Consider the following 12,574-nt stretch of genomic DNA (forward strand, 5'->3'; position numbering starts at 1 on the left):
CCTTCCCCAGCAGGGCAGGAAAAGCAATTTGATTTCTGCTTGTCAGCTGCTGTCCTTGTGCAGGAGCCTTGGGAATTGTCAGGCTCTGCCTTCTGCATGAAGAAAATAGAATTCTCCAGAAAGCCAGGTGTGCAGCTGGGCAGCCAGCACAGGGTTCAGTGCCTGGGTGCTGCTGCTCCCTTTGCAGGAGCAGTCAGGGCACTGCCACACTCCTCCCAGCCAATATTTGTAGGTGAAATCAATGTTTTGATGCTAATTCTTTTCAGTGTTTAAAGCAAGAAGTGCCCACAGAAGAGAAGTGGCACAGAAGGGGTGGCTGGTGATTTCCAGAGCTGCTCTGGGGCAGGTCAGGGGAATCTTGAGGATGTCAGAAAATTGCTGAAGGCTTGAGCAATGAATGTATGGGATGATGTGGCACCAGGCAGGACTCTGGGATCCCCTGGGATATGGTTATATTTCAAATCTTCAGTGTTTCAAGCAAAGCTGCCACCTGTACTGTGCCTGGTCAGGATGTCCAGAGGTGTTGATCTACATCAGAGCTGGTGGATAACAACTCATTCAGACACAGCATGGAAATCTCTGGTGTTAGCTGAAAACCCAGACCTCTTGGTCTGATTTTTGAGCCCTCTCATCCTTAATTTTCATTATAAAATGGAATTGTGAGGGTGAAACAGTGATGAAAGCTCTCTGGTTCTCCTCAGGATGGCAGCCTTTGGGTTGCTGGGTGGTGAGCAGCATTGATCAGGCTGTGCTGAACAATACCAAAAGTGTCTGCTAGAGGAGCTTGTGGGAGGGAGGGAGAGAGGAAGTGCTTTCTTTTGCTTTCATAATTTCTTTTCTCTTTTTCTCTCTTGGCAACATCCCTTTATGTAAGGATAGGTCAAGTCATGAAGTTTTTCTTAAAAATATCTTGGTAGAATTTCCAAGAAATGCTGAAGTTTAAGGGCAATGGCTGAAGTGAAACTCAGCAGGAACTGGTAACACAAGATTCTCTCCCTGTCCTTCAGCCTCCCTGGAATACTTTCTTCTTTGAAGGTCAAGGAAAAAATTGCCAGGGCAGAGCAATGCTCTTTGCCTACAGTTTTGTGAAATGGAACCGAGTTCTGCCCCTGGGGTGAGGGAAAAACACCAAGTCCATTTTATTCAGGACCAGTTATGCGTCTTGTCTCACCTAAAACACCCATTTTGAGAGCAAATATGTTATGGTCATGGGACCCTGCAGACACCAATCCCTCAAAAAATACAGGTCAGCAGAAACATCATCCTATAAAAACCAATAACCAATCATCACTGTGATGGATCATTTGGAAGGACAGGGATGAGGTCACTCGTCTTTCTGGTAGGAGAAAAAGTTCTTTCAAAGTTATGGTCTGAGATTTGTCATTTTATGAACTAAAAAACAGTGAGTAGCTTTAGCTGGAAAAGAAAATTTGGAGACATTAATACGGTACAGGTCCCTTCTTGTCCTGGAGAAATTGGATTTTTTAAAATCCTTTGTTTTGACTAGAGGAAAGAAAAAAGTTTGGGATTATTTTTCAGTAACCCAGTTAGCAAACTTTTCCCTGCAGACTTTCCAAGAGGCAGAGCAGAAACAAAAGCATGCTGATGTATTTCCCACAGACAACAAAATTGTCAAAATGTGCGCTTACCCACGGTTCTGATGTTTCTTTTTTTCTCTCTGTTCTATTTAGACTGAATTCTCATTTGAGTTGAGCTCTCCTTTCAGTCTGTTTTATAAATTGGCAAGTGTAGCAAAGTCCTTATCCTTGACCAAAGGCTTTCAAAGTGATCACTTGTCATACTAATAAACATCTTTACTGGTACTTCAAACACAAACCTCCCAAGCAAGGCCTGGGAGTGCAGATGATGCTTTCCTGAAGGAACCTGCTGGGACATGGAGGTGTTGCTGAATGGTGATTATTGGAAAATGCTGGAAGGGGTGGCTTTGGTCCTGCTGAGAATCAGACAAGGACCTTCTTTTGTACCGAGGGGGACTTCTTTCATCCAGGCTGGGGAAAAAGAACTTGAGCAAAGGAAAAGAGCCCCTTGATGGTCCTGAAGGACAAGGAGAGAGCAGTTTGGATGGGACTGCTGCTGAAACTGGGCTGAACCACCCTGGCTGGCTTTGCACTGAAGTGTTTTACAAAGTGCTTGTGTGCCCTGCTCCTCCAGCTAAGCTGTGGGGAAATCTCTTTATCCAGCTCCTCACTGAGGATGCACTGCTCCTAACAGAGTATGCATGGCAAACAAAAGAGATTGAAATGTGGCAATGAAGCTTCAACCCACGGCAGGAAAACACATGGCTTGTAGTTAATACATAATAATCATTGCAGGTGAGCATTTGGATGGAGTGGAGCCCAGGGTTTTATTCTTATTTGAGTATTTGTGTGCCTGTGATGCTGGTTAGACCTGAGAGCACGCAGGGATTGCTCCTGTGGAGGAGCAGAGGTTGAAGAGGCAAACAAAGACACAGATGCTGGCAGAGATGCTTCTATCCTCCAGGGCAGCTTCAGGAGGTGGCCTGTCCCCTGTCTGTCACATCCATGCCATCAAACTCTGCCAGGCCTGAGGGCTTTCCAGAATAAACCTGACTCTAAAGACTTTCCCAACTCTCCCTTTAAAGTTCACTTCAGCAGTCTCCCCTCACCTCAAGTGAAGGAACCAGCCAGTGCTGGCAGCAAAGATACATCACTGACTGATAAAAGTGCTGCTGAAGTGGCTTTATTCTTGTTTTCTTCTCTGCTTTACCTTGTGGTGGTGTACAGCAACACCTCCAGCCTGATTCAGCTGCTGCAATCTTGGTTCAGCCTCAGTAAAATTAAGCTCATTTTCTAAACAAAAGAGAAGGAGGATCAATGAAGATGCAAATGATCTTCCCTCAACCTGTGCTTTAAGGTCACCCCAGGCTTTGCTGGGTGGGCAGAACATCCTTACAGGAAAAGTGCAGAATAAAAACCTCAGCACCTTGTGTGTTTCTTTGACTGTCCTTAAGGCTGACCCATCATTTTTAGTGTCTTCTGAATAAATTCTTCTTTTTTTTTCTGCCCAGAACTTCTGTGTCTTCTCACCAGTATGAGTTCAAGGACAGACACACGATTTCATGCTTGCAAATGCCCCAGGAGCAGACAACCCCATGTTCTGGAGCCTCTTTTTGACCTGATTTAGCCCCCTCTGCCTTTTCCTTCCTCCCTCTCAGCCTCTGCTCAGAGAAATCCCTCCAGCAGAAGAGCCTCTGTCGTCAGATCCAGTTTGCTGCACAGCAGGACCCCAGGGAAAGAAATGCATTTATGTAATTAAAAATTGCTCAGCTATGGTCTCTGGCAAACTCCTTTCTGGTTGTCTGGCTCAGCCCATCACCTGTTTGGAATCCATCCAGCCATCCTAGGACAGGGCCAGAGAAGAGGAGGTAGCCCAGGCACTGTGTGTGACCCATTCCTGGGCTATGGGTGTGGATGTCAGAAGCTCTAGACAGAACTCTGGTGTGTTGGATGTTCTGGGATTTTTTTTTTTTGTAAGAGTAATTTTAAAACAGAAAAAGCAGAAAAATATTAGAAACGAGGGTGGATTAACTCTGAGGTTTAATTGCCAGTAAAGCTGTTTGTCCAGCTTGATGAAATTCAGTTCCAGTTCAAGCAGCCTGGGAGTTTGTTCATGATGTGTACAGTGGGTCTCTTTGCCTTGTGCTTCGAGGACTCTTTCACCTTTGCAAGAATTTTCCCCGTGTCCTAGGCTTGGAATTGCTGAATGTTTGAGTTGTAGCTGGGCAATCCTCATCCCCCCAGGATCTATTTTCCCTCTTGCCTGGGTGCTTGTGGCTGTCCTGAGTGTTGGTTACCTGCATAGCAGAGCCCTGAAGTGTTCAGAAATGGGCCTGGAAGCAAACACTGCTGGCTCCAGAGATTTACAGAGGTTTCTCCCTGATTTTTGTGCTGCTCACCTTCCACCCCTGTCACAGATTCCCGGAGCCCACCCACCAACCTGTTCATCGACTCCGAGACCCCCAGCAGCCTCCAGGTGCACTGGACCCCTCCTGATGGCCGAGTTCAGCACTACAAAATCACCTACAGCCCTGTTTCTGACGCTGCTGCCCAGCAAACTGTGAGTGTCCAGCTCCTTTGTGGGGGACAGACACGGGGCCAGAAGCCCATGGGGACAATATCACCAGAGGAACTCTGCTTACTCCAGTCAGGTTTAGGATATCAGTGCTCAAAAACAAATCTCTTCTTGCTGATGTGTTGCTTTGTAAATAGAACTCTGAGGCTCTTGTATAATTAAGGTATTTTTCTCCATCAAGGCCACTAATAACACAGCTTTCTCTGCTCCTTGGATTGGGGAGGGAATTCTTGGAGGCAGAGGGGTGGGGAATAAACCTACTGCCCCTCTGGCTTAGGGAGGTTAAATATAATTCTTTTAAAAGATTCCCTACTTAAACAGGCTGATAATCCTGTTATAAGGCACTTCTGCTGCATTTCCATGGGGAATAGTGAGGTCTTCATATGGGAAAATGCTTTTCCTCTGGCCATTGCTAGTCCAGCAGCAGCTCACAGCCAAGTTTCTGGGCTGAGATGAGCAGGAATGCTGCTCTGAGCCTCACACCCAAGAGCCAGCCCCATGTAACTCTGGGCTGTGAGTGAGAGCTGGAACGAGACCCCAGATCACTGGGATTGTTTTTTTTTTCCCCCATTGTAGATCATGGCTCCTGGCAAAAGCAGCAGTGTGACCCTGCAGTCCCTGCTGCCTGATCGAGCCTACAAGGTGACAATTTCTGCCATCCACTACACGGGAGAGAGCGAGAGCAGCTCCACGACGGGCCGGACAGGTACAGGGCTCACCTGGAGCGGGCACCTCCTCCACTGCCCTCCCTCTGCCACCTCGAGGCCACCTCTGCTGGGACACCTCCAGAGGGCTCTGCCTGAAGCCAGGGTTTTGCTCAGCGATAGAATATTGGCCTTGAAAAGTGACAATCCTGCCCCAATTTCTGTACTCGTGCGAGTTATTGACAATTCTGGGATGAGTGCGAGGGGCTGGCGGCCCTTTGGGTTTCGAGCCTGGCATCACAATCTTGGATAACAGAGCTCAGGCTGGGCCAGGAGAGGCTCAGGTCAGATATTAGGAAACATTTCTTCACTGAAAGAGTGGTTAAGCATTGGAAAATGCTCCCAAAGGAGCATTCAGAGTCACCCTCCCTGGAAGTGTTAAAACCGGGCAGACGGGACCTTCCCAACGTGGCTGAGTGGGCGCGGAGGTTTTTGGTCAAAGGTTGGACTTGATGACCTTTAAGTTCTTTTCCAACTTTCTGATTCTGTGATTGCTTTCTCTTTCAGCTCCTGTGCTGTCTAAATTCCCTTCCATCCGAGGATTGGTCCCCCCTAAAGCAGAGGGTAAATCATCTCCTCTCCAGCCCTGCTTTGGTTTGTAATTCAGAGCAAACAGTGTGGGCTCTGCAGAGCAGCAGGAGGGCTCCAGCAGCCCTTGGCAGATGCCCTTGGGGACAACCCAAGGACAACCAGAAACCACAGAACTTCTCAGCACCAGGCTCAGTAAACAGACCAACAGTATTTTAGAGGATTTCTGCACAACTTGACCAAAATGTAGTGCAGGGAAGTGTGACATGTTTTAAATTAAAATTCCCTGTAAAGTCCCTTATTAAATTTAATGAGCATATGCTCTCGTAGCTGATAGAAAGCAAACTATGAAATGGATTAGTGAGAAATGTTGAATTAATGGGGTTATAAAAAGTTTTTAATAAGTAAATATCACAATGCAGATATTGTGGTACTGCTGGCTTTTGCTGACTATTTGAAACTATTCCAAGCAAAATTTCAGTTTTAAAATTTATTGAGTGGAGTCAAGATTGAAGAATGAGGCAGCTTAAATGTAAAAAAAGATTAGTTTATAGACAACAAAGGACATAGCAGATGAAGTTTTCAAGTATTATTGAGGTGTTCAGATCACAGTGGAAAAGTCCTGTGAACTTTCAAGCAGAAAACAACCTCTCAAAAGGCTGATGAGTCACCTTGTAGAATTTAATATAGCTGTTTGGCTATGAGAACTGAAAAGACAATGGAAGAAATACTAAATTCTTTATGTTTCATAAAGTACTTTTTTTTTTTGAAGAAGGAGAGACAATATGTAACAATGCTGGGAAAACAATTGGATGTGCAATAAAGGCTCCAATGTTTATATATAACCAAATTATTGAGAGAAATGATCTGATCTTCCAGGAGTGAATGTTCATAGAACAGTGAATAACTGCATTGGGCTGGGATTCGAAGAGAAAAACAAAAACCAAAGGAAATAACAAGACAGCAGGAATCTTAGGCTGGAAAGTCTAGGGAAAAATCTTCAAAGCAGAAGCGAAAGTGCCAGTGTCAGGGAGCCTTGCCCTGACTCTGAGAGGCTTCACACAAGCTGAGCATTGCCTGATCAAAGAGCTGTGAGCAATCCCAGAGCTGCCAGCTGGGAAGGAGGGAGAATTGCCAGGGATGTAGGCAAGAGGGACTCTGGGGCCTGGGCAAGGGTCAGAGTGAACTCACTGACTCCCAAACAAGAAAGATACGTGGAAAATGGGCAAGTTTACAGCTTGCTTTAGGATCTTTTGTTTTTGTTTTTGTTTTTCATTCACCTTGCTTCAGTTCTGGCAGAGTTGGAGAGGGAAGGGTGTGGAGTGATGGAACAAGGTGGGGTGGCTTCAAGCTGACAAAGAGCAGGTTTGGGTTAGATGTTGGGAAGAAATTCTTCCCTGTGAGGGTGCTGAGGCCCTGGCACAGGGTGCCCAGGGAAGCTGTGGCTGCCCCATCCCTGGAATGCCCAAGGCCAGGTTGGACAAGGCTTGGAGCAGCCTGGGATAGTCGAAGGTGTCCCTGCCCATGGCAAGGGGTGGAAAAAGATGAGCTTTAAGGTCCCTTCCAACCCAAACCATTCTCTAAGGTTTAGAACAGTTGGTTTCTGGAAGGAGAAGGGAAAGAGCAGTGTATAGATTGAAGATCCTGCATGCAAGGGCTGGTCAGGCTCAGCATTGCAAGGCTCAGGTTTCAGAAACTGATTTTTTAATGGATTTCCATAGATCCCTTCCACAGTTTTACACACAGTTCTACAGGAATTATGGTATATAAAAAATTAAGCATCAATTGGAGCAACAGAGGTCATAGCACCTTGTAAGTCTTTGTGGTTTAAATCCTGGCTTTAGTGGTCCCATGGCCATCAGAGTCACAGGTTTGGGTGTCCTTCCTTCACAGAGAGGAACTGAAATTCTTACAGGCTTAGGAATCTCAGGTCTTTTGGGGCAAGTAAGTCACCTACCTTAAATGTTTTACACATTTTACAAAAGTCAGGCTGCTGCTGAGGTAGGAAATGGCATTGATGCAAGAAAGGCAAGGCTGTGCTGAAGCCTCAGTACAATGAACTCTTAGATTCTATTATCCTGATGAATGAGTAAACCCCTTGTGAAACAGCCCATCCTGTCAAGTGTCCTTGATTTTCAGGGACATTTCTCATTTTGCGTCAAGCATTCCCTTTGTCTCAGCTCCATCTGGCATCCACGGCCTGGGATTTACGTGGCAGCAGATGATTGAAAATAGCATTCATGAGCTGTTTTCTAAAACACCTCTTTACCTGAGCCTTTAAACAGAGTGCTCACAGCCCTGGTGCCTCATGTTCCAGCTTCACATCCCCATCTCTTCTCTGGTCTTGCTTTTTATCCTGTGGCATCTCAAAGGATTCATCAAGAGGATTTCTGAAAGACAAACTACAAATATTTTCAAAACTCTCTGTGTTTTCTGAAAGCAATCAAAAGCCAGACTCTCAAGTTGAGATACATTTTTTTTTTGCTGTGTGTATTTTTAATTGCAGGTACAAAATTTGAAACTGCGTATATCTTTATTTTACCACACTACTAAGGCACTGTTAAAACAAAAATAAATGTTTTGATGTCTGATTTAAAAAAAACTTGCCAAAATGATGCTCTCTTATATTGCATATCATCAGGTGCCAGCTGAGTTAGTCAAAAGAAAGTGATCACGGAGATGTTTGATGATGAAAGACACTATTTTTATTTTGGCGATAGGCAAGCCAGGAAACAACTTTTATGTTTGCATAAAAATCAATTCTCTCCTTCTCCATATATATATAAACAAGGTTAAAGTCCAAGCTCTGAATGAAGCTGCAGAATTTTCTAAGTTTTGCTGTGTTTTTCCTTTGCTCTGTCTAAAGGAACTGTGCTCATTTTGCTTCCATAATCCCCTGCTGGTTTTTTTTTCCCCCCTCTAATCGTTTTCCTCTTTTCTTCTGTTCTCACAGCCTGCCCCACCATCACCTCCACGGAAGGTTCCATAAGAGGTACAGTAGCAGATCCAAGCCCTGGTGCTGCTGGGCTCTGACTGAAAACACTGCCTGGGCTTGATTTGGAGACATATGCAAGAGCTGAGTGTGGGGAAAATGTCCCAAGGAAAAGGGGAAAAGTGTGAGACCCAAAAATGGAACATGTCTTTTATCAGGGAGAAGAATATTTTACAGTACCTGAGTTGTTATGCTCTGCTGCTCCACCAGCTTGTGCTCTCGGCTGTTAGTGCTTAACACCAGGATTTTCACCAGCCTTGAAGAGGTGAAGCTTCAAACAGCCCTTGAATTCCCAGAGGATTTGAATTCCTAACTCACAAAGGGTCCTCAGACTATTAAACTCCAAACCTGCCAGCCAGTCCCAGGATGCCCTGTGCATCCTCCAGAGGAGGTCTCACTGCCTGAGGAGCTCTCTGCACTCAGGATTTTGGGGGCGGCAATTTCCCCTTTCTGTCTGTGCCACGAGAGCTGCTCCTGCTGTTGGGTTTGTTGCAAGTGCTTCTTCCTGAGCAGCAGTGAGTTCTGCTTAGAGAGGGGTATCACCTTCTTCCCAGAGGTCTGAGTTACAGGTGAGCTGAGAGACAGGCTGCAGCTCTCAGGTCTGGCTACTCCACAGCTGAGTCACTTCACCCTGCCCAAGGCCAGGCTGGATGTGGCCCTGAGCAAACTGATCTTGCTCCCTGCCCATGGAGCTAGATGATCTTTAAGGTCCCTTACAGCTCAAGCTGTTCCGTGATTCCATGAATCAGTGAAAATAATGGGATTATACTTCAATACGTTTTTAATTGTGACTCAAGCCTTCTCTTCCTGTGCATTTTAAAGGAAGTCTCAGTGTCAGCAGCTCCATACCAGAGATAAATGGCCCTCAAGTAGGTCATTTATTTTGGCAAACTCCCTTCTACTGCTGGGATATGAAAAAATAATGAAATAAAACACCCTGGGCCAACCCCCAGGCGAAATCAAAACTCAAGCCAAGAAACTGCAGAAGATTGTGAATGGTGAAGGGGTGAGGGAATCCAGATGAAACCACCACACTGAAATGAAGCCCTTCTATTTGGTCAAGAAGGAACCATCTCCTTCATCCCAGTCTGCTGCAAACTCAAATAAACTCAAACAGAATCCAAATGGCGAGATCTTGTCTTACTGAACAGAAAACTGAAACGAAAATGACTTGGAGCTTTAATGATGAGCTGGGGGAGAGAGATGAAGCTGCATGAGCCAGAGAAAATGTCAGAGGTGTCAGAGGAGAATCTCTGTAGCCCACACAAGGCAGGTCAGCCTTGGGTGTCTCCTGAAAATAGAGAGAAATGGAAAAGTTTGTATTTTAAAGTTTTTTTCCTATTTTTTTTCTGTCTCTTACACATAAGGCATTTCAGAGTAGAAATCATTTTCTCTCCCTGCTAGCAATTACTGGACTGATTCCATGCCTTTTGAAGATAATACTTTGTGTGTAGTTGAAAGGAAGAAATCGCTGGAGTAACATCTTGCTCATTGGGGTTTTTTTCATCATGAAGATTTGAAAACACAGTTGTGAAAGCCTCCATCTTTTGTGCACTCTCCTTCAAGAGGAAGAGATTACAAGAAATGTGCACACACTCTTCTTTTCCTTGGCTGCCATTTGAGGGGTACACTCAAGCTGATGTTGTGCCATGCAGGGCATTTTCTCCTGTTGCCTTCTCTGTGCTAATTCAACCTGCTCCTCAAACACGTTTCTTTTGCACTGCTGCCTAACCACTGATTTCTCTGTTTTCCTTTGTTCCAGGATTTGATATGATGGAAGTTTTTGGCTTGGTAGAGAAGGAATATTCCTCCATTAAAGGCGTGGCCATGGAGCCCTTTGTGTTCAGCGGCTCCCGCACCTTCACCCTGTTCAGGGACATTCAGCTCACCCAGAGGACCAGGTGGGAGCAGAGCTCTGGCTCTTGCCATCCTCATCCTCAGCCTCAGCACAGCAAAGGAAGGTCATTTTGGGGAGGAATGGTGCAGCCCTGCTGGCAACTTCCAAATGAAATTATAAATATGATGAGCTAAATCAAACCACTGGTAGATTGAAAAAAATAGCCAGAGGGTTTTTACTTAATGTATTAATAAATAAAAACAAACCCGTGGCTTTCCTCAAGATGAGGTGTCATGTAAAAGTTAAGGGGACACAATAGTATTTATTATACATTTGTACAGCCAAACATTTTCACAGTGGTGTTTTTGGTTTCTACAAAATCACTTTTTCCCCACTTTTTAGTTGCTGTGATGGACATGAGGATCATGTCACGCATGGACACTGCACCAGTCTTTAGGCATTCTGTTCACAGCCACCTGCATTTCAGGGATGGCAGTTTGAGGTCACATTTTCATCTTCAATCCCTTCTCCCAAATTTCTCTGGTTTGGAGAGAGATCTTTGCTTTTATAAAATATCACTCTGGTAGCTGCTCTCTGCAGCCTGGGCTGCGCTGATGAGAGGGAATAACCATTAGCTCTGGCTTGTGCCTTGACCTCATTCCACTGCATATGAAGCTTCTCCACAGGGTCCCAAGCAAGCCAGGCAGCTCCTGTGACCTCATTCCTTTTTTATGATTATGAATCAGGAGTGATCTGACTCCTGACATTCATTGCTACTTTGTTTAAAGCCTAATTACTGAGCCACTGACTCTGCTTAATCTTAGTTAAAGAGGCAAAGCTTCTTAGAGTAAACAGAGTGGGGGAGATTCAGAGAACCCTTTGGTCTAAATACTCAGGAAATGATGGGCAAATCCTTTTGTTCAGCTCTTATAGATGCCTTTCCAAGGACACTACCGCTTCAGAAACTGAGTGAGGAAGAAAAAAACTTGTATTATTTGTGAATCAGTCCTGCAAAGATGCCTGATGGGTTGTGTTTATGCCATGACAATGTGTCCTGTTTCAGATTACAGGCGTGTTTCAGGCAAAACCAATTTGACCTTCCCTTATTGCCTTGTATCCTCTCACAGCTGCTGAGCCTAAATCCTGCAGTTGGTTGTGGAGACCCAGAGGGGGCTTTTCTGTGGGCTCAGTGCTTATCCCTGAAGGGCATTTACACTGATTTAGGATAATAGAATCATTTAGGCTGGGAGAACCACCAAGTCCAACCATTACCTTCATGCTGCCAGGTCTGCCACTAAACCACACCCCTAAGCCAAGAGTTTTGTGCCAAGGTTTAAAGATTTACCCCATGATATATAGCAACCATTCCTCCTCCTTGAAGAGGAGACCTGGGGGAGTGCTTTGGAACCTGGCAGAGATGTTTTGTAAGCCTCCACTGAGCTCTCATCTCAGAAGCATTGAGGCTGCACTCGCTGTGGCTTGGCACTCCCTGAGGCAGCTCTGGCAGTGATGGATTGACACCAAGTGCTCCAGCTGAGCATCCCCCAGCACAAGGAGAAGCCCCATGGGTGCTCATCACTCACCACAGAGTTGTCCAGGCACTGCAGGTCCAGGCTCTTTCTGTTCATACCACCATCATCTCCTGGGAGCAAAGCCAGTCCCGTTCTGGCCCCTCAGTTTGAAAGGATGTTGAGATGCTCGAGCGCATCCAGAGGAGGCAACGAGACTGGTGAGGGGCTGGGAACACAAACCCTCTGGGGAACGACTGAGGGAGCTGGGGGTGTTTAGCCTGGAGAAAAGGAGACTCAGAGGTGACCTTATCACTCTCTACAACTTCCTGAAGGGTAGTTGTAGTCAGGTGGGGTTGGTCTCTTTCTCCAGGCAGTGCTGACAGAACGAGAGGTCACAGTCTCAAGCTGCACCAAGGGAAATATAGGTTGGATATTAGGAAATTTTTTTTTAAAGAAAGGGTGATAAATTTCTGGAATGGCCTGCCTGGGGAGGTGGTGGAGTCACCATCCCTGGATGTGTTTAACAAAGCCTGGATGTGGCACTGGGTGCCAGGGTTGAGTTGAGGTGTTGGGGCTGGGTTGGACTCGATGATCTTGAAGGTCTCTTCCAACCCAGTGATTCTGTGAATTCTATGATTCTTTGCCAGCCCCCCCCTGCCCAGCAAACACCGGGATGAAGCTGCAGGATGTTTCTGGGGGTTTACATCACCGATGTCCCCTTGCTTTGTGTCATTCCAGTGACGTCCACCTGTTTGCCATCCCACCCGAGCACACCATCGTCATCCTGCTGCGCCTGCTGCCCGACACGCCCAAGGAGCCCTTTGCTGTGTGGCAGGTCACAGACGAGGACTTCCAGCCTCTCCTGGGTGTTAACCTGGACCGTAAGATT

General features: G+C 45.9%; 1 protein-coding gene across 2 annotated transcripts in view; it reads left to right on the top strand.

The window, feature by feature from the left end:
- The window catches only part of COL20A1 (collagen type XX alpha 1 chain), a 52,062-nt gene that overhangs the window by 22,968 nt on the left and 16,520 nt on the right, over positions 1-12,574 (top strand). For both annotated transcript variants that reach the window (XM_039719231.1, XM_039719233.1), the window contains exons 19-24: positions 3,956-4,098; positions 4,690-4,819; positions 5,325-5,381; positions 8,299-8,337; positions 10,100-10,238; positions 12,424-12,566. In XM_039719231.1, coding sequence (XP_039575165.1) covers positions 3,956-4,098; positions 4,690-4,819; positions 5,325-5,381; positions 8,299-8,337; positions 10,100-10,238; positions 12,424-12,566 — 651 coding nt within the window. The remainder of the gene's footprint in view (positions 1-3,955; positions 4,099-4,689; positions 4,820-5,324; positions 5,382-8,298; positions 8,338-10,099; positions 10,239-12,423; positions 12,567-12,574) is intronic.

Source organism: Passer montanus, unplaced genomic scaffold (assembly GCF_014805655.1).
Source record: "Passer montanus isolate IOZ18808 unplaced genomic scaffold, ASM1480565v1 scaffold41, whole genome shotgun sequence".
NCBI classification, from domain to species: Eukaryota; Metazoa; Chordata; class Aves; order Passeriformes; family Passeridae; genus Passer; species Passer montanus.